Below are 27,329 nucleotides of genomic sequence, written 5' to 3' on the forward strand. Positions count from 1 at the left end.
TACCACCACCACCCAGCTGTTGATGATTTTTAAGCTACTTATTTCTTTTGGAATACTCAAGATGATTCCACAACTTTTTTTTTTTTTTTCCATCCCACCAAGCCTGGGATGCATTCATGTTCAGAGGTAATCGGTAGAGGTCACTGAGTCATTCCTCAACTTGGCTCCCAGAAAAACAGCAGAAACCTCCAATGTTCTTGAGAGCTCCTTCTTCCCAGAAGAGATATAAACTTATCTTAATAGATTTCCCCAAAATGTCTACATATTGAAACTGTCGGTTTAAGTTGGAAAACTTAGAACAATGGAGATAACATAGTACTGCTGCAAAACACTTACAAATCATGGGTGGGGGTAATAATACTGCTAGGCTGTTACCTTTTTTAAAAAAGACTTGTTTACTTTTATTTATGTATATGAGTGTTTTGCCAGCACACATATATTTGTGTACATGACTGGTGCCTTTGGAGGTCAGAAGAGGGTACTGGATCCCCTAGAAATGGTATTACAGATGGTTGTAAGATGCCAAGTAGGTCCTCTGCAAGAGTAGCAAGTGCTCTTAAATGCTGAGCCATCTCTCCAGCCCTGTTGTTACATTAAAACAAAAACAAAAAAAAAACAAAAAAAAAACAAAAAAAAAAAAAAATAGGAACAAATGGGCCTGAGTATGGTAGCCTCTATTCCCTGTTCTCAGAAGATAGACGAAGGCAGATCTCTGTAAGTTCAAAACCAGCTTGGTCTACATAGCGAGCTGTAGGATATCCAAAGATATATAGTGAGACCCTGTCTCCAAAACAAAACAACCAACCAAATGGCATGAAATAAGAGAATGGGCAATAAAGAATGGACAAATCAAGATTTACCTGTTGAGTCAAATTCAATGGGCTGGCACCGGCGGCTAGAAGAGCAGTCACACTTGAGAACTTGCCCTCCTTCCACAATCCCAGGCTGGGTTGTGTTCGCTTTTGGTGCTCCCACCAGGAGAAACATCCTGCTAAAACACAAAAAGGCAGGTGATATTTCAAAGGACATAAAGTGTAAGATTTAGATTATGATCCATGGCCACACATTCTTCTGATATAACCCACAAATACTATTTTTATAAAACCATTTTTCAAATGGCATAATTTCCCCATTATAATTCCTGTTGCATTCGCTTAAAAATATACATTATCCAAACTGTATATCTTAAGTTTTTAGGTTTATTCATTGTATGTGTATGAGTGCTTTGCCTGAATGTATGTCTGTGTACCTCAGCATTAGTGCCTGGTACCTACGGAGTTCAGAACAGGGTGTTTGGTACATGTCCTGGAACTGCAATTACAGATGATTGTGAGCTGCTTGTGGCTGATGGGAATTGAGCCTGGGTCCTCTAAAAGAACAGTCAGTGCTCTTAACCACTGACCCATCTCTCCCACCTCAAACTGTACATTTTTAATACATAAGAGATTTGTGGGCCAGTGACATAGTAAAGGTGATTGCTTCCAAGTCTGAAGACCTGAGTTCGATTCCCAGAAACTAAATGTAGAAGAAACCTGACTACCGAAAGCTGTCTGCTGACCTCCATTCATGTTTGCCATTGTCCATATGCCTACACACAGACACACACACATACAGACACACACACACACACACACACACACACACACACACACACACACACACACACACACGAGCACTGTACTTTTTTCCCCTAAGTTCCTTCCCCACACACACACACCCTGTTTTGAGACAAGGTCTCAGCGTATACTTGGCCTGGACTCACAGAGACCAACCTGTCTCTGCCTCTCGGTACTGACATTAAAAGCATGCACCATCACACCTGGCCAACTTTTTCTTTTCTATTCATTCAAAAAATACTGCAGAGGCTTGAACATATTTGCCACATCAGGCTCAGTTCTGGCACTAAAGATGCCTGTTCTAGACATTGCTCTGTCCACAAGAAACCAGCCAACCAACAAATCACTCAACATTACAAGAGCTATGCAGGAGACAAACAATCGGTAAGAGAATATTTCTTGGAAATAGAACGGGAAGGCCTTCCATAGACAAAGGAAAGTTATCTCCCAGAAATGGAGGGTAAATAGTTCCTGGAGACAAAGGCACCTCTCTCCAGAAAGCAGTCATAGGAGAAAGGGAAGGGAGACCCTTTTGATCTCTGTGAAACTCACGGCGAATGAAGACAAAGCTGCTTAGAGCAGAGTGCCTAAGAGGTTGCCATAGGAGAGAACAGAGGGAAAGGAAGGTGAGTAGGTGTGATGACATTGTGGGCGGGAGCACCCTAATCTCTGCATGAACAGCTTGGGTGAGAAAGAACTTAAGTCTCCAGGACAGCAGAGACAAGTGGTGGTGGCTAAGCAGAGTTCAAACCAGGAGTGGCCCAAAATAGCCTGGGAGCCTGGCAAAAGCTAAATCATAAAGTGCCTTTCAGACACAGTAAAATCATCAGTTTTATCTCACTGCCATTTCAAACCTTAGGAAAGACGACTTTCTTGCCTTTAGAGAAACGAAGAAAAAGACAAACTGGAACAGAGAAAGCAAGCTCAGGGAGGGAATGGTGACCTCTATTAGCCAGAGGAGAGAGGGACAGAGGTGGGGAGATATGAGAAATACTGAGTAGAATGAACAGCACCAATGACTTTATGTGTAGACATGGAGTAGACAGAAAAACATCATCCAACTCTTCACATTCTAGCATGCTAGTTGAGCAAGTCAGGGAGAGGAAGGCAGGTCCCAGAAAGACATGGGCTCAGTTCTCAGTCTGTCCCATCGATATGTCTGTGAGGCACCTCATTAATAGCCTTGAGGTCTTTGAGAAATAATGTGTTGAAAGTCCCAACACGAGGGCCTAGAGATGGCTCAGAGGTTAAGAGCACTGGTTGCTCTTCCACAGGACCCGGGTTCAATTCCCAGCACCCACACAGAGCTCACAACTGTAATTCTGGTTTCATACCAATGCAAATAAAATAGTTAAATAAATTACAAAAAAAAAAAAAAAGGAAGGAAGGAAGGAAGGAAGGAAGTCACAACACAAAATGGACATCTGTACCCAGGAGGAGTTCAGAGAGAAGACAGACAAGGGTGAGCTCTGAGGGGTAAGGAAGAAAGAGAGAGGGGTTTCATAAAAGAAACTCTCCTCCTTGGTTTTCAAGAAACCAACAGATTTAGTTTAGAGGTGTCAAAAGAGGGTAGGCAGAGAGAGAGGGAGGAGTGGCAACACTAAGTAGATACATTCATGGCCACCATTTCATTTGGCTAAACAAGTCACTGAAATTCTGGCAAAGGAAAACTTACAGTTATAAACGTACATCTTAAATATGAAATGCTTATTGTAATTTTTAGAAATCAGTTTCAACCACACGTATTCTGGGTAGTAGTAGTAGTCACCTAGACAGAAATCTGCTGTGTGGACTGCTAAGTAATAAGTATCCTTTATCTTGAAACCCACACACTCAAAATGCAAATTAAACTCAAACCAAGCCAAGCCCTGTTTAATAAAGCTTTATGCAGTCATATTTGGCAGCAGTAAAACACCAGTGTTGGCTCCTCTCCCATCATAGCAAAATGATTCTGAGCAAGAAGCCAGCTTCATTTTCCCTTAGCAAGAATCTTTCACAAGAAAAAAAAAAAAAAAATAAGGTTGAGTGTGAGATTTAAGCCACCTACAAGATGAAAGAAAGTCCTTGTCTTTACAAACCTGTTTCTTTCAGAGCATGTTGATTCCCACAGGCAAATCAGACTATGCAAACATTCTAGCTGTAAATAAACTGTGTGTGTGTGTGTGTGTGTGTGTGTGTGTGTGTGTGTGTGTGTGTTCCTCTCAATTAAATAAAACAAAAAAATGTGTGTGTATGTATGTTTCCTTCTCAATTAGATAAAACAAAACAAAACAAAAAAATAGCCATAAGTCTGGAAATGCAGCTGAGTGACTAGTATCACTGAAGGTTGGATCTCTGGAAACACAAACCACAGGTAAGGTGAGCAGGCAATGCTCCTTAGATAGAGTACTTGCCTAGCCTGCAAAAGAAAGAAAAAAAGGAAGGAAGGAAGGAAGGAAGGGAAAAAAGGAAGGAAAAAAGGAAGGAAAAAAGAAGTACAACCAAAAGTTCAAGCCCTAGTACCACCTAAAATCAGGTGTGACGGCACATCTCATCAGATAGGAGACAGACAGGAGGATCAGAAGTTCAAGGTCATCCTTGGCTACATACTGATACATGCCAAGTTCAGAGCTAGCCTGAGCTATATGACACCCTCTCTCAAAAAACAATTTCAATGGTAGAGAGGGTACCATTAATGTTCAATTTTATGATTTTTCCCCTCAGTGTACTCTGAGAAAGAGAATATTTTGGGTTCTAATGAAACTATTTACACAAACTGGTAGTGGTCAGATGTGGCCCATGGACTATGATTTTCTAATCAGTGGTTTCATCAGTAGAGAACTAGGATAAGAGCTCAAAAGAGAGGAGACTGTGGTGGTTTGAATGAGAATGCCCTCATAGGCTCAGGGATTTTAACCCTTGGACCCCAGCTGGTGGTATGATTTGGGTCTGTTAAGGAAACCTTAGTAGATGTAGCCTTGCTGAAGGACATAAAGTACATCAGTGCGATGGAACTTGAGAGTGTATGGTTTCACCCCACTTCAGTCACTCTTTCTGCTTTGATTTTGTAGTTGAAATGTGATCTCCCAGCTTCTTATCCAGCCACCTGCTGACAATGTTTCCTCTGGAACCGTACAATCAAATAAACAGAAAAGTAACTCATACAGAGAGCAAGGCTCTGTGGATGTGTCCTCCCACTGGGGTGGGAATGGGGAGCCCAGTTCTTCCTTCCATGTGATGCTGTCAAGTCTAGATCATGTCCCTTTCCCTACCCCTTCAGGCTTAAATGTGGTGACAGTGTCCATATTTCCCTAAGCTCTGCCCTTCTCTCTGACCACATTAAGGTTGAAATGAAAGCTTTAGGATCAGGGGAGGGAGAAGGCTGAGTCATAAAATAGCCGGTTTTCTGGTTGTTGGAGACTATCTATGTGTGGCTTTTCAGTGTCTGCATCCTGAAGAAGACTGGGTCGTTCCTGCAGAGTTCCTAAGGTGGCCACACAAGTTCTTTAGTGTGTAGACCACACGAGGTTCCAAGTCACAACAGCTAGTTCTCAGATTTGCCTTGACACCCACAAGCAACTCACTTCTAGATTGCCATTTGCACATTTCTTTTTGGGGCCTTCTATAATTCTTTTTTTGTCAAAACTATTCATTACTTATGAGAAAGTGCTTATTTGAATGTAGGGCTCTAATTCACTCTTCTGCCTGAGCAGGTACCAACACATTCATTAGCGACAGGTCTCAGTCTTACACTAACCCAGTAACAGTAAGTCGTTTCGAATGTGCTCCAACTCTTGGGCCACAAAAACCATACTTTCCTAATTATTTAGGTTATCCTTAAAAGGATTTCCTCATGTAACAATTCTTTTTAATTGTGTACGTCAGATACTTTCTTGACTTGGCAACTGTAAAACAGAGAGCACTCATTAGTTATTAGGGGATGGCCTTTGGCAAAAGCAAAAGGGCACAGTAGGAGAGGGCACTGAATAAAAATGTCACTATTGGCAGCACACAATCTGCGTGCCTTCAAGCAAGAGCCCAGAGCCCAGGCTGTTGCTTTCATCGGGCTGTCTGCATATTACAGGCATGAAAGGATGGCAATTAGAAGAGCTAATGTTGGTGTTCAACCCGTTTCCATACACATCCTCTCATGTGCAGTCTTGCCCACTGGTGAAATGCATAGAAACAGGGGAATAACACAATGGGGCATGTGATGCTGTGAGGCTCTAAATCCCAGATTAATGGTTTTAGAAAAGTTAAACAATAGGATCAGTAGGTAGAGAGACTTGCTGCCAATCCTGACGACCTGAGTTTGATCCCCAGGACCCACATGGAAGGACAGGACCCACAGAAGTTATCCTCTGACGTCTCAAGATGTGCACCAGGGTGGCAGAGTGTGCCCACACTTACACACACATGCACAAATAAATACATAGAATGCAATAAAAAATTAGAATATAAACGTTTCATTATCCAAATATCACTGTAATACTTAAGTTACTTTTAATATACTTGAGGTTTTTTCTTGGAGGGCGGGTATTATTTGTTTTGGGGGGCTTCTGGGGGAGAGTTCAAGATATTATTTCTTCTCTGTGTAGCCCTGAAGCCTGGGCTGTCCTGGAACTCACTCTGTAGACAAGGCTTGTAGCAGAAATAATAAAAACCCAGAGACAGATATTAGGGCTCAAGCTGAAGATCAGAGAAGCAAAGCAGCCAGCCACTAGAGTTCTCACCTCTATCAATGCTCAGACTGAAGGGGTGATCCACCTAACCTCAGACTGCTCCTCACTGCACCGCTGCTCACTCACTGAGACTGCACTGAGCTCCTGTCTCCTCCTGCCTTATATTCCTCTCTAGCACTGGAATTAAATGCATGGGATCCCAAGTGTGGAGGTCACCTTTGTGTGAACTCTGTTTCTCTTTTAGACTGGATCAATTTCATGTAGCTCAGGGTGGCCTTGAACTAACAAAGATTCATCTGTCTCTGTCCACCACCACCCCCAGTGCTGGGATTAAAGATGTGTACCACAACTGCCTGACCTCTATGGCTAACTAGTGTGGCTGGCTTTGCACTCTGATCTTCAGGTAAGCTTTATCTGTCAGATCATAAACAAAATACCATCACACAGGTGGCATCATACTCAGAGATTCAACTGCCTCTACCTCCTAAGTGTTGGGATTAAAAGTGTGCACTACCACTTAATATTTAAGGGATACTGATACTTAAGTATTTGAAAAAGACAAACAGAGGTTTGGAGAAAATGAAGAATCTTAAAGGAGAGATAGATAGATAGATAGATAGATAGATAGATAGATAGATAGATAGATGTGGAGAGAGACTGATAATGTCTTAAAAACAAGGAAGGAAGGAAGAAAGGAAGGAAGGAGGGAGGGAGGGAGGGAGGGAGGAAATTAAGGAGTATAAAAAGTTATTTATGCTACAAAAACACAAAGCCTATCAATGAAACACTTTACAAAAAAGTAAGTAATGTTACTTAAAAGTCCACTAAAACTGTCTGCCAATTGCCTACAACAGCTTAACTCAAGTAAGAGAAGTAACAGGACAGAAACTGTTTGCACTGTAACAAGTAGCACCGCCCGGTGCAAACAGGAGGGGATGCCTCACAAGCAAGGCTAGTCAGCTGGGGAGTCATTTGAGGAGTCACTTGAAATCTCTGTTCTCCATTCTCTGGGACAGAGGTAGCATGTTCTGTCACTACTTAAATTATTTCTCAGGTGGTTAGTAGATAAGTGGGAACTTAAAATGTCTGAAGCTTAGGAATAATACAAGATGGTGCCATTAGCATTCCAAACAGCAGTTGATATAATTAATAAGCTATTTCCTAATGAAATAGCAAGTGAAAAATAAAATCTGTTTTCAAAGGAGCTTTTCTTTCCTCTGTGATCTCAAAGAGTCATTAGTGCCCAAGTAATTAACTCTAAAGAGGAAAAGCAAAGGGCAGCAAAGCTGTCTCTTAGCATTTCCCGGCGGAGTGGGGAGCCTGTTGGCATGAGGTGATAAGACCTCATTGAAGAACAAGTAGATTTTGAAGCTAAGCAATGTAAGATCCACATGCCTTCAACTTTCTCCTCACAGACTCCATCGCACTCTAAACACATCTGTCCAAGAACATTATCAAGAGCCACAGCTTTGCTAGTGCTTTCAGATAACTGGACTTATTCCCATGAATGCCTCCTTAGGACTCCAGAAATGAATGCTATTTATATGATGTCAAGACGTGGGAGGATGCCGAGAAGCAGCAGGAAAAGAAGGGTGAAGGAAAAGGGGGGGAGGAAAGGATGGAAGACAAGAGATGAGAAGGAAAACAATTAGGGAAGAAGAGAAAGAAGTCAAAGAGGAGAACAGCACCAGACAGTCTGGTGAGGGTGCCCTTCAGATGCACTTCCTACCCAGGTCAGTACAGGAAGGATAGTTGCTTCACATAATGGAAGTCCAGCTACCAAGCAGGGCAGCTGGCCAAGCAATGACAAGTACATTTTCAAACTTTCCAAATGAGCTAAGTTATTTGGCTGCTTTCAGGACTGGCCTTGCCAAGACAAAGCATGTTTCATATATGTAGCTGACTCCAGAGTGACCAATTACCCCACACCAAAAGGAACTCCTGAAGAAGACTATTTGTGTATATAAAAAGAAATGTGTATAAAACAATTGAGGTGTAATTTGGGTTTCAGATTTGCTCTACAAACAAACAAAGGCTTCAGGTCAACAATTATGTAAAGAAAAATAGAAGCAGTAACTACCAAATTTCATACATTTCCCCCTGGAACTCACAGAAATATGCCTGCGTCTGCCTCCCAAGAGCTGGGAATTAAGGTATACACCACATCTGCTCAGTAAATTTATGGTCTTAATCAGAATTGACAGATCTAGGATGTGCTTTCCAAATAAAAAAGACTGTAATTTATGCATAGGTATTATTTATGATGGAAGAAATTAACCAACACAGTAACAGTCACATTCAAGTTTATGAAAATATGCTGAAGTCTTTTTCCAGGGATAAGGAGGATGAAAACAGGTCTCATTTTGTAGCCAAAGCTAGCCAGCCTAGAGCTCAATATATAGCCCAGGCTGGCTTCAAACTTGTGAACATCCTCTCCAGCCTCAGCCCCCTGCATGCTGGGATTTCAGGTACCACCACATTCAGTCATTTTCTAAGATATTTTGACAATGACTACAACAGTGAAATTTTTTAAAGGCAGTAATCACTGCCTTAATCTAGGTTTGGATTTTCTCTGCCAATGAAACTACTGCTGAAAGAATTTAGCAACAGAATATCAAGATCAAAAAACAATGTTTCAGAAATATAAAACCAGTTGAAACATATAAGGCCTGTTGCAGATCTAGCAGCCAAATGACAAAATGATTAATGAGGCTCTCAGCAGCCCAGACCCAGGCTCAAGTAGGAAGTAGAAGCAGAGAGCAGAGATAGAAGCAAGGAAGCATTAACAAGGAAGAGCTCGGAAACTCTCTGCCTGGTGACTAAGCAGTGACTAATCTCGAGGAGTGTAGTAGGAGACAAAGTAAAATAGAAAAAGAGAGGGAGGAATATGAAACGATCTCCAGGGCAACAGAGAAAAAGTGGGTTCCATTAATAGAAATGGAGGTGCAACTGACATCTCTTGATGCAAATAGAATTCATTTTTAGACAAAATGAGTTAACATGGGCTAAATCAGGCTACATGACCTGCAAGCTATTATAATGTTGTTTCTAATGGAGAAAAGAACTTGAAACTAAGAGTTTTTCTGTGTTTTGAGACAGGGATCAAGTCACCCAGGCAGGCCTGGAACTCAGTAGTACATCAATGAGGCATGCCTTGAACTTCTGATCTTCCAGCCTCCACCTCTAGGGTGCTAAGATTCAGGTATACACCACAATGCCCAGCATTTTTGCTTTAACACTTTCTTAAAAAATAAATATCAATGAGGCAGGGCGGTGGTGGAGCTCGCCTTTCATCCCAGCACTTGAGAGGCAGAAGCAGGTAGTTCTCAGTGAGTTCAAGGACAGCCTGATTTACAAAACAAGTTTCAGGACAGCCAGAACTACACAGAGAAACCCTGTCATGAAGAAACAAAATAAATAAATAGATGGGTGAATAAATAAATAAATAAATAAATATTGGTGCATTCATTCCCACAACAATATGAAAATAGTACAATCATAATCTTCTATAATAAGGAAAATAAGAGGTGAAATCATTCTTCAGTATTTAGATCCCTGAAACTGGAATAACCATAAACATAATCTGCTGCCCTCCTCACTAATCTAATACTTTACACAAGAGAGGAAAAAAAGCTCTTTCATTAACAAACACTTGATTTAAAAGTTTATGATAACATGAAATAACAGTCTCTGCAACTGATAATACAGTTCTGGGGATTCCACTGCTTGCTGAATTTAGGCGTGCCTTTAACAAGATTAAGCATAATTTTGTTTGCTTGGTTTTTCTTTTTCTTTTTGGCTTTTTGAGACAGGATTTCTCTGTGTTGCCCTTGCTGTTCTGGAACTTGCTGTGTAGACCAGGCTGGCCTCAAACTCAGAGATCTGCTTGCTTCTGCCTCCAGAGTGCTGGGATTTAAGGTGTACACCACCACTGCCTTGCATTTTGTTTGGTTTTTGGTTTTTTGTTTTGTTTTGTTTTAAGATTAAGCATAATTCTGCAATAATCTTCATTTAATCTAGAAAAGTCAATAAGTATAATAAGTATAAACCTTTGTTTGAGAATATTTGGGGGAGACACCTCAAAGTTGCTTTCTATTTTTTAAGTCTGGCTAGAAAGAGAGTTCTGGTTTCTTATACCTAAGTTGCTGCTGACTATTTCAAAATACAACATGGAACCCCTCAAGTTCCACAATATCTTACTATTAAGATCCATGCATGAGATCATGTAAATGTGTGAGCTCATAGCATATCCTTTGGCAATATGGTTTTCCAAAGATTAGTCACATTCCTTGCAACCAGCAATAGCAAATATCACCAACAACTCAATACTGCTGTTTTCCACGGCAAAAAAGTTTAAAAGTGTTACCAGCCTGCCATGTATCTTGGACACTAAACTTTAGTCATAGATTAACAGAAGAAAACATTAATAACAATAAAATAACTAAGAGCATTTGTATAACATTCCATCAACTCTGAATCATTTAAACAATAATTCCTGACGTGATGTAAGGCAGAGAATATATTTTCAGTCAGAATTTCTGTACAATTAAATCTAAATGGTGCACCCTGGGAGTCACTAGAATGCTCACGATGTAAAAAGCAGACACTCAGAAACACCTAGAAAAAGAGGACGGTGGTGGCGCACGCCTTTGATCCCAGCACTGGGGAGGCAGAGGCAGGCGGATCTCTGTGAGTTGGAGACCAGCCTGGTCTACAAGAGCTAGTTCCAGGACAGCCTCCAAAGCCACAGAGAAACCCTGTCTCGAACCCCCCCCCAAAGAAAAAACCACCTAGAAAGGAGAAAATGTCATGACGAGCTATCTAAAATGATCAGATGGAGGGCTTGTGGCCGAGGTTCAGAGGTGCAGCCCAGACTCAGCTGCCTGGGCCCTTGGGGCGGATCCCAAGCGCTACTCCACCCCCCAAAGAGATATATCAAATCTAGGTGAAGTGGTTAAATGTAACATGCAGTTGGTGCTTCCACCAATCTGGAAAATGTGAGCTCAGGTCTCAGAGAAAGCACTGTAGGCGTGAATAAAACCGCGTGCTACGTGACGTCTAGTTTTGGCTAACTTCATCCAAGGTATGTGTTGCTTTAAAGGCTGGTACCAGTGTTACTCAGCAGTATTAGGGAAATAATGACAATAAATCATGAAGACTGCCCTAATAAACCACAGACAGATATTTAGACCACCTTCAAATTAAGCATATATCAGGAAAATGGTCCTACCCAAGTACTGACCACAAAAATTGTATAGTGTCTCTCCCCAAAACAAACATTTTGCGCAAACACACACACACACACACACACACACACACACACACACACACACACACACACACACAGAGAGAGAGAGAAAAATTCGTTGTTACCACTTGTGAGCACTGAGAAATAACCAAAGGAACAGTTCCTTTCAAAAACGATGTGCCAAATATCATAAAACATCCATTAAATCTGCGTTTCTAACACTAACGTGCAGGGGTAAGAATGATGCCAGCCCAGCGTTGAGTCAAAGACAACTTTTAATCCAAAATGACAACAAGTGCTACAAATCCTCAGGGACGTTGCAACACAGGACGAGGGTAATTTGAAAGCCTACAAGAACTGCTGCATTCTTCAGTATTGAAGTGACCAGTGACCTGCAGCGAGTGAAAACTCGGCAAACACCCGGGTTCTTTCTGAACAGTGACCTAAATAGTGGACTAGAAAAGGAACAGATGACACATTCCATTCATCTGGTGGACCTCAAATACGCAAAGGTCCCACGGTCCTTTACAATTTAAGGCAACAATGTGATCACTTTAGTCACCGTAGTGTCTTGAAGAGGAGTGAAAAGAAAAAGAATCGACTAGGGGAGAGAGTCTGGGAAGGGCTGGTTTCAGAGAGCAAACCGCACTGAAAGAGGCTAACTGGTACAGGAGAAAAAGAATTTCTGGAGCCAAGTGAAGCAAGTCACAGAATGACAGAGAAGCCAAAAGTCCCGCGGGAGCAGCCTGTACTGATTTCCTACTTTTCCTGGATGTTTAACAGAGCTCTTTAAAGCGCTCTCTCTCTCTCTCTCTCTCTCTCTCTCTCTCTCTCTCTCTCTCTCTCTCTCTCTCTCTCTCTCTCTCTCCCTCCCTCCCTCCCTCCCTTTCTCCCTCCCTCCCTCCCTCCCAGTGTCCCCAGCCAAACAGAAGTTGGGGACAGGGTGAAAGTGGATGGTGAGTGTCAAGCTAGGTCATCCCCCACAAATGTTTCATCCCTGCAGGACCTGAGCCAGCCGCGGGATGGAGTGGGTAGGCCGGTTTGGTGGAGCCAACAACCGGGTGCGGATGGGCTGGGTGGGGGCGCGCCGTGGGGGAGGGGGCGCCTGGGGACACAAGCGCGGCCACTTACGAGGACGTGCTGGGCGCGAAGAAGTCCACGGCAAACCCGAAGTAACTTCCCTCGGGGCCGGCGTACTCGGCCGGGCTTTCGACGTCCAGGTTGAAGGAGCCGGCAAGGGGTAACAGGAGGCCGGGCAGCAGCAGCAAGAGGCCACTGGGGCGAGGGCGCAGCAGCAGCCACCCGGGAGCAGCCATCGCCGGGGCGCGGAGCCCAAAGGCTACAGTGTCTGTCCCGAAGCCCGGTGCCGGTGGCCCGCCGCCTACGAGAGCCCGAGCTGCTGTGCTGTGCTGTGTGCTTGCGGCCAGCGGCGCCGAGGCGACAGGCTGAGCTGGGCGGCCACCCAGGGGGCGCGGCGCGCGGCGCGGGACTCCGGCTGGGTGGCTCGCTAGCGCGGCGGCTGGCGCTGAGTACTGGCAAGGCGAGAGCCGTACCTCGGGCCCCGAGCTCTCGGGCTGGGGGAAGGAGGAGGGAAGGAGGAGCCAGGGAGGCCGGGCCGGGCCGCCGAAAAAGGAAGTCGCGCTCACGGTGGCCTCCCACCGGAGAAGGCCGAGCGCACTTCCGTGCGTGCTGGCAAGCAGGTCCTCGGAACCCGCCCCGGGACTGCGGCCCAGACCCAAAGGACCAGGGGGCAGTGACCTCCACCTGGGCGGCTAGCCCAGACCAGCAAGCCAGAGGATGGCAACAATGAAACGAAAGAGGCCCCGGCACACCTCGTTCCCTGGTTCCTCCTGGAAGTTCTGTGCAGACTTTTGTTTAAGAATGCGGAAAGCGTTTTCCGCTTCTAGTACTTCTGCCACTTAGCCTGGCAGGCACTCTGCAACAGAACTCTGTAATTATATGTAATTTCCCTCCCTTTCCATCCCCCACACACTGAACTTAATTATAAACTCCCTAAAGGCTACCTAGCACAGCCCCTCCCATATGCGGTGTGTGGACCTGGATCTCACTGGCTGACCAAGGCAAAGGTTTGGTGATGAACCTTCCAAGTCCACCCAGAAGAGTTCAGGCCTCATTGTTGGACTTGCTGGACTCCCGCTTGGGGGGGGCGAGGTTTTGGAAAACTGGTAATCGGTTTAAGAGAGTTCAGGTAGTGTGATTTTTAGAGCTGGACGAAGAAGGTCCCTTGAGGTTCAGTTGCTGTGGAGAACAGTGGACTGACTGAGTGTTCCTCCTGGACAGAAATCTTGACCTGCTTCTTTACATGTCTAGTTCCTACTACCTAATCAATAAAAATCAATGAGTGACTAAAGTGTAAAGTTTACTCAGAGCTAGGGGACTGGAGAGAAGGCTCAGTGCTTAAGAGCACCTGCCTCTTTTTGTAGAGTGGTCCAGCACCCACATGATGGTTCACAAACATCTGTAACTCCAGTTCCAATTCCTCTACTGGCCTCTATATGCACCAGACATGCATGTGGTATACATACATACATGCAGACAAAACACCAATGCACATAAAATAATTTTTTAAAAGTTTGCTCAGAGTTTTCCTGTGTTGTACAAAAAGTACTAAAGAATTTGGCCAGCTGGGCCGGTGTGATAGTAAGCACTTTTAATTCTAGCACTAGGAAGTCAGAGGCAGAAGGATTTAGTCTGTGTACCAAATTCCAGGCTTGTCAGGTCTACATGTGAGAACCTGTCTCAAAGAAGATGAAAGAGGAGGAGATCCCTGTCTCAAACGACAGAAAAGCACCTCAGTGGGTGACAACATAACATTCATCTAATAATATTAAATAATTCTGTTCGGTGTCATATATATATATTTAATAGGGTTAATTATTTTGATTTTTAAATTTTCATTAAAAGATATGCAGCATAACCTTGGGAGGTCTTTTCGATCACAGGCCACCATCGTTGTAAAAGGCCAGGCAGTAGTGGCACATGCCTTTTATTCTAGCACTCAGGAGGCAGAGGCAGGCAATCTCTGTGAGTTCAAGGCCAGCCTGGTCTACAGCGCTAGTTCCAGGGCTATACAAACAAACCCTGTCTTGAAAAACAAAACTTAAATATTAAAAAAAAAAAGATCCTGTATCTGCTCTTCGTTCTTTGCCACCATTTGGGATTGCAGTCTGGGGTTTAAGGAGATAATGATTCACGGACAGCAAGACTGTCCTATGTTCTCCCAGTGTCCTCTCCATCTCACTCTGAAAACCACATTGCTCTCCAGACAGGTGACCTCAATACCAAAGATGAGCCTGGGGTTTTCCCAGTCCCATTCAAATAGTCAATATACACAACTTTTAAAAGGAACCATGCCTTCTACTAAACTAAGATTTAAAATTACAGCATCTTCTTACATGATAACTGCTTGAGGAGATTTGTTTTTAGATGTTTTTAAACTACAGGACTTGTTTTAACTCTTTGTTATACTGCTATAAATCCTGTCTTAATATAGTACTTTAAGCACAAAGTTTCCAGGTCTGGAAATTATTGTATGTGCTCTTCCACATGCACTGTTCCACTACTGAACAATCCAATTAGGGCTTAGACACAAAAAGCTGGGCATGTCCGGTATGTTTAGAATTTGCTAACAATATTTTTCCTTGGTGTGTGTGTGTGTGTGTGTGTGTGTGTGTGTGTGTGTGTGTGTGTGTTGGGCTAAGACAGTCTCATTTTTTAGGCCAGGTTTGATGGGAACTCACAATTCTACTGTCTCAGCTTCCCAAGTGCTGAAATTACAGGAGTGAACCACTATACCCAGCTGGGAATCCCCTCCCCCCATTTTGACCAAGGCTTCATGCACCCCGTGACTGGCCCCAAACTCTCTAGGTAGTTGAACTTTGTCAAGGTTCTTACCTTGAGCTCCTGATTCTCTTGTCCCCAAATCCCAAGGGCTGGGATCACAGGTGTGCATCACCTGTTTTAGAATTTTTTTAAACTAAAACATTAGAAGAACACAGTAGTTCATCAAGTACTTGTGCTTATGTTGTGACTCATACATAGAATCATGTGGGATAGTTTGAAATGAGGCCAGTAAGTCCCCAAATGACTATTAATGCTTTCCTCCTCCTATTCTTTTTTTTTTTTTTGTATAAATATGACCTTGCTGTTAGTGGAGTTAAACTTCGAAAATGTATTTCCTCAAGTTTATGATAAATGTAAATACTTACAGCCAGAAGGCCTTTACAAATGGTAGTGTAGGGGCTGGAAAAGTTCCTGTATAGACAGATGGCCAATACAAGTTGTCAGGATCTTCAAAAAGACTGATAGGAAGAAAGGGTACCGGAAGTATTGGGAACGCTATTTCCTGTCTCTTTTCTTTACAGCAGCTGCTGGGAGTTTGGCTGAGTAGAGCCACACAGCTGCTTTGTGAGCATGGAGAGCATACTTAGCAGTGGAAGTCATGGTCTAAGAATTGCAGAACAGGGAGAGTGAGTTTCTGATAACTGTGAATCCCCATTCCAGACCTGGATTATATGTCTTCACACTGTACTATGCAAGGAAAAGAAAGTGGAGCCTCTTTGTTTAAGCTGCTATTATTTAGGTTTCCAATTGTATTTTTGTTATTTATTTTATTTATTTTAGTGGAGTATGATATTGCACACCTTTGGGAAGCTGGATCCCTGAGTTCACAGTCAGCCTAGTCTACAGAGAGAGTTCCAGTACAGCCAGGGCTACACAGAAAAACCCTGTCTCAAAAACCAAAAAGAAAAAAATATTTATTTTATGTATATAGGAGTTTTGTCTGCATGTTCATCTGCATACGAGAAGAGGACATTGGATCCTATGAGGCTACAGTTATAGATGGTTGTGAGCCACCATGTGGTTGCTGGGAATTGGACTCAGGACGTCTGGAAGAGCAGCCAGTACTCTAACTCCTGAACTCTCTCTTAATAAACTCAGATAATGGATATATCCACTTAGTTTCCTTAACAAGATATTTAAATTGAGTGCCAAATGTTTGTATCCTTGCCTGGTCTAGGTAGAAACTAATCTACAAATGTCATCCATTCCTAGTTTGTTTGTTTAAGTAGCTAAAACAACAGCATTGTCTGGCAGTTTTCTTGCTGATCCAAAGTTATCATTATTTACTGAAGCCAGAGTAAGTTCACTTTCTAGTGACTGAGAGTTGAATATACTCGGTGGAAGGTCCTCCGATGGCTGGTATTCATATAACAAATATTAATTAAGTTCTTGTGTGCTATCCTTTACACTTTGGATGGACCAGTGCCTTTACTAGCTTTGTTCCTTTTAAACAATTCACTTGGGGTTTTTTCTAAAGTCTCCACCACTACTTCCTCTAAAACTGAAGGGATAATTAAGAATTTCTACCTTTCTCTCATTATGTAAATGTGCCAGGGGATTTTCATGAAATGTTAAATATATGGTTTAATGGAAGATGATTGTGTTCACTAATAGAGCTCTTAATTACATAATTCATTTAGGTTTAGATGACAGGCATAAAATGAATTAAAGATTTGGTACAGTACCAGCATTTTTCCCCCAAAGGAAAGACATATTTCTACAGTTAGATTTTTGTTTTGTTTTTCCAGACAAGATTTCTCTGTGCAGCTCTGGCTGTCCTAGAACTCACTATGTAGACCAGGCTGACCTTGAACTCAAAGACATCACCTGTCTTTCTCCTGAGTGCTGGGATTAAAAGTGTGAGCCACCATTGCCCTACTACTTTGATATTTTTTTCCTTTTTAGTTTTGAACTAGTAATTACTACTGTGAAGATAGTTCCCCAGATTAATTCTACCATTTAGATATAAGTGAGATTCTTCAAATCTGAGTTAACATTGTTACTCCAATGACCTCATTTTAGTTGTCGTTTTTGTTGTTATTTTTATTATTATTCAAAAGAGAACTCACTACATAGCCCACATTGCCAGTAATATAGCTAAGTAGTAGAGTGTCTTTCTAGTATTCATAAGGTCCTGGGTTCAATCTTCAGCACTGTCAGTAATAAATACATACAATAAAACAAACATATGTGGCCCAAGCTGGATTTGAACTCACAATCCTCCTGTTTCAGCCTCCTCAGTGCTAGGGTTAGGTATGTACCTGCACCCTAGGCTTCATTTTAGCTAGTCTGTTTCCATATAAATTATGGCAAATAAAAATTGTAGCTGCAGGTGGATCTCTGTGAGTTTGAGGCCAACCTGGTCTGCAGAGTTAGTTCCAGGACAGCCAGAGCTACACAAGGAAACCTTTTCTTTTCTTTCTTCTTTTTTCTTTTTCTTTTTTTGTTTTTTGAGACTAGGTTTCTCTGTGTAACGGCCCTGGCTGTCTCTAAATGTGGTGCCACGCTGCCAATCTGTGAAGGCCCAGCCCTGAGTGAAGAGAATTCAAGGTTCACTCATAATGTCTCTATTCAGAGGGAACAAGTCACAGAAATGTGTGGCATTATCCTAGAGCAGTAGGTTGAAATTGGCTTGATCTTCAGTTAATAATGTGGTGTTATTTGTGTATCTGAGATTGTCAACAGTCTTCCTAAAGTCCCTAAGGAGTCTCAAATGGACTTGAGCCAACACTGAGATTGAACTCAATCTCATTGGCACCTTGCTTTCTGTTCATTCACCTTGAACATACTCTGTCTTAACCTGGAGATATAGCTTGACCCCCTTTATATTGATTTCACAAAGTAATCTAAATATGGGAAATTGCAGGCATCAGAATTCCATAGAACACTTGAGAATAATGGCAGAAGGTAATGTTTCAGGGTAACCCAGGGAGGACCAGCCAAACACTTAACGTAAAATATTACATGATGGGGCTGGTTCAGAGGTTAAGAGCACTGATTGCTCCTCAGGGGGTTCTGAGTTCAATTCCCAGCAACCACATGGTGGCTCACAACCATCTATAATGAAGTCTGTTGCCCTCTTCTGGCCTGTAGACCTACATGCAGGCAGAATGCTATGTACATAGTAAGTAAATAAATCTTTTTTTAAAAAAGAATATTAAATGCTGCTTTTCTTTTTTAGGTAAGGTCTCATGTTGCTCAGACTCACATCAAATTTGCTATGTAGTGTATATAGCAGAGGATGACCTTGAACTCTGATTCTTCTGCCTCAACTCTAAATGCTAGGCTCACAGCATGTGTTGTTACATCCAGTTTTATGCAGCAATGGGAATCAGAACCCAATGATGGGAATTGTGCATGCCAGGCATGCACTCTAGCAACTGAGCTAGGAAGGATTAACTGAGGACAGACCTTCCTCCAGAGAGAACAGCACTTCCCAGCAGCAGCCCAGATGTAACCGGGTGGGAAGGGAAATCACCAATTCCCAGTAATTTAAAGAAGTTCCCCCTCCATCCCTGATGCTGACTGTATCTACTCTGTTAATTGCTGCCCTGCCACTATATTTTTGTTTTTCCTTATCTCAGAAGCCAGCTTCTTTCAGCTCTCAACATGTACTGAAGACCAGCAACTCTCCAGAAATCAGCACCAGATTGGAACTGATTAGGCACCCAGCCTTTTGGACGCCAGAGCTGTTGTGTAAGCCAAACTAATAAATCCCCTTTGTAATACATGTTCATTCTATTGCTTATATTTCTCTAGAGGACCCTAACAAAATGTGTGTGCTTGGTTTTCTTTTTTGACATGAATATTTTAGAAAGTATTACCAAGCATGGTAGTGCACACCTTTAATCCCAGCACTTGGGAGGCAGAGACAGGCCAGCCTGGTCTGCAAAGAGGATTCTAGGAAAGCCAGGACTGTTACATAGAGAAAGCCTGTCTCAAAAAAAAAAAAAAAGGAAAGAAAGAAAGAAATATTGTCTACACTTGGAGCACTGCATGTCATGATGGTCAAACACATGCATACTATACAACGCCAGGGTCTGTGTGCAGGGGCGATGTACAATCATAGGATGGCTTCTTCAGGCCTCATCCATGTTAAAGGAGCACTTGCCAGGATGTATTCCTCAAGGTGCTCGGAAGACTCTCCATCTGCTATCCTTGATGCAAATGTGATGCAGCTTCCTGAAGCAGGCCTACTATAGCCATTCCTGGGGAAGAGACACTAGCAGCTCTCTTTTCAGAAGTTCCTTTGAAGGAGTTTAGGATACAATGAAAAAAAATCCTACCTGAAAAACTCTAGCTGGCCCGGGGCCTGACAAACATGGCTCTGGCAGACCTTGCCCTTCTCCCTCATCCCCTCTGCCTTGCTAAAAACTGTTAGATCCCATTCCTAAAGCTAGCCACCAAGGTCTATTCCCTTATTTGGCCAATTCCTCCTCCTGAGGCTGACTACCAAAGTCCTGCTATCAAAGTATTGAAATACAGCCATCTGAAGCTCCCGTTGGCTCAACTAATTAGCATGCTCAATTAAAATTAAACGTCTCATCCTAACACAGGGTTTCCCTTTTCACCTTTACAAACCACAATTTTCCTATGTGCCATGTCTGTCTCCTATCCAGAGGCAGCCCTTGTCCTCCACTCAGGACAGCCCTGTTCCCTCCCCTTTCTTCCTTCCCCTTCCTCCCGCTGTTTCTCCTGTCTTTATCTCTTATTATCAGCTCTTTGTCTCCTTGGGGCAAATAAATCTCCTTTGTGCTGAGAACTTGGTCTTGTGGGTCCTGAGCTGATACCAATCCCTTCACTGCCTTTTTAGTTATCTATTTCTGCACACACACACACACACACACACACACACACACACGTGCAGACACTCCACGCATATCAGCCCTAGGGAATTCAGACAACTATCTATTAGTTCTTGGGATTTTTTTGAGCTTTTTTTCTGTTTCTGTTTTAAATTTTGTTTTGTTTTTGTTTTATAGTTTTTCAAGACGGTTTCTCTGTGTAACAATCCTGGCTGTCCTGAACTCACTTTGCAGACCAGGCTGGCCTCACACTCACTGAGATCCTCCTGCCTCTGTCTCCAAGGTGCTGGGATTAAAGGTGTGTGTCACCGGCTGCCACCCGGCTTGTTTTAAATTTTATGTGTACATAGCTTGTTTGAATGTGACTTGCCTGAATATAGATCTGTGCACTACATACATGCATGTAGTACCTAAGGAGGCCAAAAGAGGGCATTAGATTCTCTTGGAACTTGAATTACAGGGGCTGTGAGACACAATATGGGAACCAGACCTGGGGCCTCTGGAAGAACAGACAGTGCTCTTAACTGCTGAGCCATCTTGACCTCCTTAGCATGTACACCAATGATAGTGCCTCAGTGGCACCTTGGTTCTCATTATTCACCCTCTATATGGCTGGAGCAGCTTCAGTGGGTGTTGTGTCCTGAGGCAGAAAGATACTACGTGAAACCCTTCTTATGGTGGTTTGAATAGGAATGGCCCTATAGACCCATGTATTGGAATGCTGGGTTATCAAGGAGTGGCACCACTTGGCAGAGATTGAAGTGTGACCTTGTTGGAGGAAGTGTGTCACTGAGGTGTGGGCTTTGGGGTTTCAAATGCTCAAGACAGGCCCATTGTCTCTCTTCCTGCTTCTTGTGGATCCGGATATAGAACTCTCAGCTACTATGTCTGCCTGCCCCCTGAAGAAAATTGACCAAATCTCTGAAACTGTAAGCAAGCCGGGATTAAATTTTCCTTTATAAGAGTTGGTGCCGGGCGTTGGTGGCGCATGCTTTTTAATCTCAGCACTCGGGAGGCAGAGGCAGGCGACTCTCTATGAGTTGGAGGCCAGCCTGGTCTCCAGAGCGAGTGCCAGGACAGGCTCCAAAGCTACACAGAGAAACCCTGTCTCGAAAAAACAAAAACAAAAAAAGAGAGTTGTCATGGTCATGGTGTCTCTTTGCAGCAATAGAACACTGACTAAGACACCTCCTAAGGCATAGGCTTGTTTTTGCAACTTCATCTCCTCCACCACAATATATTGGGTAAAAGCAAGTCGCATGTCTAGACCAGGTTCAGAGTATGGAGAAACACTCTTGATTTCTGAGAGTGTTAACAGCAAACATGTGTGATGATATTTATTTTCCTTCAAAACACTTTGAGAACTTGCTATGATATCAGCAAAAACTGTAGTGCTGCGAAACTTGCAGAATACATCATTTGAGAACTTTTCTATGAGAAGGAAGCTGTTACTTAATTTCCTAGAAACAGATTCATTTGTTTGTAGGTCCTAAAAGTATGTCAGTGAAAGAAACAGCTCTCATTTTGCTTTCCTCTTTTCTTCCCCCTACACGGGGAGGGCCTAGGCCCTATCCTAAAGGATATGACAGACTCTGAAGACCCCCCAAGGAAGAACTCACTCTCCTTGGGGAGCAGAAAGGGGATAGAATAGGGGATTGATGGGGGGAAGGGGCAGATGGGAGGGAGAGGGAACTGGGATTGACATGTAAAACAATCTTGTTTCTAATTTAAATAAAAAAATAACTTGAAAAAAAGAAAGAAAGAAAGAAAGAAAGAAACAACTCTCACCTTAAAGAGACAGAAGACATAGCTTACTCTAGAACGTGTATTCCAGACCATAGCCTCAAACATTTATTGTATACCATAGATCAGGAGAACATACTTAGGTTACTCTGAAATTCTGTCTTCCAATATGGAAGCAGTTTCATGAAGTTTTTCTACTTTTACAGAACAAAGGAGATTATAAATCAAGACAAGTTTTAGAAGCACTGGTGGGCATACCAGGAGGCAGAAACATGGAGATGGCAGAAGCTTTGTTTATAGGCCAAAATGTTATCTGATGACATTCTCAGCTTGGGGATTGGTGGAAGCCAGTGTTCTGCTAAGGTAATAGCTTTTAAGAGGTTTTTTCTTTATTCCCACAAATGTTACTCCTAAGTTAACAGCTTCTAAGAGATTTTTATTGTTAGCATGAGATGTTGGTTTAAATTAACAGCTTTTAAGAGGTTTTTATTTATTATCACAAGGTGTTAGCTCAGATAGAGTAGGGCAAGGAACGGGGGCTCCAGAAGGCTAAAATCAGCTCAAGATAAAGTAACTAGCCTTTGAACCTAAAAATTCCAACCTCTCCACGGTACTGAAATTCCAATTGCTCCACCAATCTTTGCAGTCACAGGCCCCTTCCAGAAGTTTTTTGTTCACAATCAGACACAGCTTCTTTTTAGGACATTTTGTTCACAAGTAGCATATTTCAGTATCATAGCTAGTGGTTCCTTGAAGCACAAAGGGTGAACCTCAGCAGAAAGATATGAAAGAGAAGGGTGGTACCACTCATTATGGAGGAATTAAAATATACCTGTAAGTTTGGGGGAGTATTATTGCTATTGTTTGTTTTGCCTTCCAGGTGCTGGGATTATAAACATATTCTGTCAGGCACAGCAACTATGAACTTATTTAATAAGAAAAATTATTAATACAAAAGAATTGTGTGTTTTCTATAATGTTCTCATTGAACACTTTGTATAGAGCAAGAAGGCCAAAGCTAAAAAGCAAAACTGTCTACCTTTAATGGTCAGACTGAGCCGCTTGGACTAGATACAGTAGTGGTTTGTGGTGCCTTCTCCATACAGTTAGAGCATAACTCCCCATGGCCCACAGCACCTCACTCAAAATAGCCAGACTCAGGGAAGATGAATAGTATCATAAAATTTACCACCTCAAAGATAGTGAGCTGCCCTCTTATACTCTAGCCAAATAGATTTCATTCAGTTGTCACAGGTGACAAGACCAGGGAATTCATTCTTTCTCACTCCCTCTCTGGTTTTAAATTTTATTTTGATTTACTGGGTTACATAAAGCTATTTTCACACAAGCATATAATGTACATAGGGCATACCCCTACCCACCAGCAGAATGTAATGGTTCTCTTTGGTTCACATCCTCACTGACATTTCTGGTGGCTGCCACTCTGACTAGGGTGAGATGGAATCTCAATGGTGTTTTATTTCTATTTTTGCTTTTGTTTTGTCTTTTTCTGATGGATAGTGATGTTGACTATTTTTTATATGCTTACTGGCTATTTGTGTTTCATAGTTTGAGTACTATCTTCCTATTTTGTTGCCCATTTATTAATTGGGTTGTTGATTTCCCCCTCCCTTTTTGGTGTTTAGTGTGTTGAATTTTTGTATATTATAGATTTTTTTTGAGACAGGGTTTCTCTATGTAGCCCTGACTATCCTGGCACTCGCTCTGCAGATTAAGCTATCAAACTCAGATATTTGCCTGCCTCTGCCTCTCAAGTGCTGGGATTAAAGGTGTATATCACCATGCCCAGCTGTACATTCTGGATATCAGTCTTCTGTCAGATGCATGGCTAGCAAATCTTTTCTCCCATACTGTAAGCCATTTCTGCATTTGATGTTGTCCTTGCTATTAAGAAACACTTTATTGTCTGTATTGATATCTTGATATGTTTCCCCTGCATTTTCCTCTATCAGTTTTAGAATTTCAGGTCTTACATTAAGGTCTTTGATTCTTGTGGAGTTGTTTGTCATACAGAGTAAGAGAAGGGGATCTAGTTTCATTTCTCTATACATGGATATACTGTTTTCCCAGCAACAACTATTGAAAAGGCTGTCTTTTCCTTGTTGACATCCAGCTCTCAACTCAAAGGTGACTATGAAATAGTTTATTCTGGAGCCAAATCTGAGCACCTCCAGCATTGTTCTTTTTGTCCATTGTTCTCATGGTTCTTTGACATTCTGATGTCTTTTATGCATCTATGTAAATTTTAATACAGTTTTTCTAATTCTTTGAAGATTCACACTGGAATGGATTTTTAAAAGTGTGTGAACTGGGTGGTGCTGGTGCATACCTTTATTCCCAGCACTCAGGAGGCAGAGGCAGAGGCAGGCAGATCTCTGAGTTTGAGGCCAGCCTGGTCTACAGAACAAGTTCCAGGACAGGTTGAAAGAAGAAAGAATTTATGTGTATGTATGTGGGTATGTGTCTGTAACTTCAAGTGCTTAAGAAGACCAAAGACCTCAGACTCCCCATGGTACTGAAGTTACAAGCAGTTGTGAGCCACTGGGAAGCAAACCCAAGTCCTCTGGGAGAGGAGTAAGTGCTCTTTTGTTGTTGTTGTTGTTGTTGTTGTTGTTGTTGTTGTTGTTTTTCTAGACAGGGTTTCCCTGTAGCTTTGGAGGCTGTCCTGGAACTCACTCTGTAGACCAGGCTGGCCTTGAACTCACAGAGATCCATCTGCTTCTGCCTCCCAAGTGCTGGGATTAAAGACATATGGAGATTGCCAGGAATCTATAAGTTACTATTGGTAGTGCATCCATTTTCCCAATATTGATTCTTCCAGTCCATGAGCATGATAGGTCTTTCCATTCCTAGTATTATTGTCCGTTTCTTGTCCCGTGTTTGAAGTTTGACTTGCATTAGTCCTTTACTTCTTGTCTAGATTTATTCTCTTAAGAGCTGTAAGACCCTGTTCCTGGTTTAGAGGTGCATACTTTTAATCCCAGCACTCTCAGGAGGAAGAGGCAGTCAGATCTCTTTGAATTTGAAGCCAGGTTGGTCTACACAGCCAGTGCTACATAGTGAGATCCTGTCTTTTTTTTTTTTTTTTTAAGTAATAAACTAAAATGTGATTAACTTGCTTATTCTCTCATGTTAAAATGTTTCCCCATATTTTCCTGTACTCGGTATTTATTTTGGATTTCTCCCCCCTTTGATTTAAATGGAAGGAAAAGTTTGCCAAGTTCATGTCTTCCTGAGTCAGCAAGTAAATTTCCCATTAATCTCCCAACCGAATGAGTCACAAGCCTGGCTTGGGGAAGTCAGTCTTGGCCATCTGGACGGCTGAGAAACAACACCGTCAATTAGTCTAGACAGCTTGTGGGCAGGCACTTGGCCATGTATGGTGTCGTTTCCCACTTCCCACTGGTAGAACCCAGAGACTCTCCTGGGAGTATGTAAGAAGATGCCAGATTTAGCAGAAGAAAAATGCAGGATGTGCAGACAAATTTGGATCACACATAAACAGTGAGTGCTTTTACAATACATGCATTCCATGTGATACTTGAGACATATTTTGATAAACACACAAAAGGAAATTGTGTATCTGATATCCATTCTGTATTAGGCAGCTTATGCTTTATGTGCCAGCCTTACATGGATAGATCTTGCTGTGCCATCCACCCTTTGTTTCCCCAGAGAGTGCCTTAGAGACAGATGAAAAACTGTTTCCCTGCCTTAGAGAATGAAGGCACTCGGTTCTTCTTCAATCTGTTATTTGTTGTATAATTGCTGTCTAACATCAGAGAAAGACAAAATCCACAACTGACAAGAGTTCCTCCAGACTGCTCCCCAGTCTTTCCATGCCAGTCTTCCACAGGAGGTTTGGGAAAGTCCAGATTCTAACCTATCCTCAGTAACTAACAGTGCTTCCTGGGAAAGGCCATGCTAGCCACCAGGGCCCCTTTCTTAAGGTTTTTGGTGCTTCACAAGTTCTAATGGGTGTTAAGAATCTCCCGGGGAGATTTTGAAACTTTAATGACTGGGTGCATTCCATCTAAATGCAAAATCTGACTGCCTTGGCTAGGAGCTAGGTGTCAGTATTCGTGCTTATAATTCCTCAGTTCTTTTTTTAAATTCAGCCAAAATAATGGCTGTCCCCTGAGTCACATTTATACCAGGTACTGTTTATCACAGGGAGGGAGGCGATTTCTTTAAAAAAAAAAAAAAAAAAGGAATTACAGTGCTGATGATTACACACTTAGTTTTGGTTTTTGTTTGCCTTTGGACTGTTGGTTGTCTTTGAGACAGGACCTCATGTTTGCCTTGAGCTCACGATATAGATAACTTAACTGACTTTCTGCCTCCACCCCCCAAGCCACTTTACTCAGCATGATCATATTATTTTCTTTTTAGTATAATATTGAAGGTTTGGGTTTGAAACATCACCACCAAGCCCTTCCAGTGAGTCCAGTTTCAGTTATGCTTTCCATGCAACTGAGAAAAACAACACATTTCCACTAAATATTTTCCAGGTTTAGAAATTTTATCTGTAATGTCATGTTGCTGGAAAACATTTTTCCATGGATTTATGCTTCCTAATGTTCCTAGTGGAAGCCAGACAACCACCACCTCTGTGTAGTTCATCTTGAAAAAAGGTGGACTTTCTGCTGCATTTCTCATGTGAGGCTTGGCTAGAGGCAGGAATGTATCTTGAGGAAGAGCATCAAACCTTTGCGTTGTTTTTCACATGAGACACGTCAACACTACTGACATGAGTATAACATGAGACATGTCAACACTAGTGACATAAGTATAACATACACAAAACAGATGTTTAGCTCTTGGCCAAACACTTTCTCTTTTTCTTCCTAATTATGGTCAACTTAGAGTCATCCATTTGTTGCCATCTTCCTTAAATCACCATTTTTGTCTTCTGTGCAGTCTCCCTTAAACTGAGGGATGTTCTTTGTGGGCCTCGCACTTGACACTGGCTTGCCTGTCTGTGCTGGACCTTTCTTTTTTACTTTTATTCTGATTTTTTCCCTTGAAAAAAATCATGTGTTTGTTCTCTTTCATTCATGCCCTGCTTCAGCACTCCCCTCTTTACTGTTCAATCTTGTCTTATTCATTATAATTCAATGGCCCTTTACTTATTTATTATTTTTTGCAGTGTTGGTAATTGAACCCAAGACCTTGAGCATGCCAGATGAACACTGCCACGGAGCAAGAGAGGACATTAGGGTGACTCAGAAGGGGTGACTTGCAAGTTCTTTTTGAGTCCCTAACTGTGGGTGCTTCTCTTGGTGTGTCCTTTCAGAAAATGTTTGCCCCATGGTATGTGAGCGCAAAAGGGAAGTCAGTTTGAGGTCTGCTCTTCCTACAAAGTCAGCCA

The 27,329-nt window shown here is 42.4% G+C and overlaps 1 protein-coding gene across 2 annotated transcripts in view; it reads right to left on the reverse strand.

Annotated features, from left to right (window-relative positions):
• Itgav (integrin subunit alpha V) overlaps positions 1 to 12,968 on the reverse strand; it is a 78,957-nt gene extending 65,989 nt beyond the window's left edge. Inside the window, exons 1-2 of one of the 2 annotated variants that reach the window (XM_027420065.2) lie at positions 12,657 to 12,968; positions 861 to 988 (exon numbers count right to left, since the gene is read on the reverse strand). In XM_027420065.2, the coding sequence (XP_027275866.1) occupies positions 861 to 988; positions 12,657 to 12,841 (313 nt within the window). In that variant the 5' untranslated portion in view covers positions 12,842 to 12,968. Of the gene's footprint in view, positions 1 to 860; positions 992 to 12,656 lie in introns of both variants that reach the window. The other variant, XM_027420064.2, reaches the window with a different exon arrangement.
• Positions 12,969 to 27,329: the final 14,361 nt, after the last annotated feature.

This window comes from Cricetulus griseus, chromosome 6, assembly GCF_003668045.3.
Source record: "Cricetulus griseus strain 17A/GY chromosome 6, alternate assembly CriGri-PICRH-1.0, whole genome shotgun sequence".
Lineage (NCBI taxonomy): Eukaryota > Metazoa > Chordata > Mammalia > Rodentia > Cricetidae > Cricetulus > Cricetulus griseus.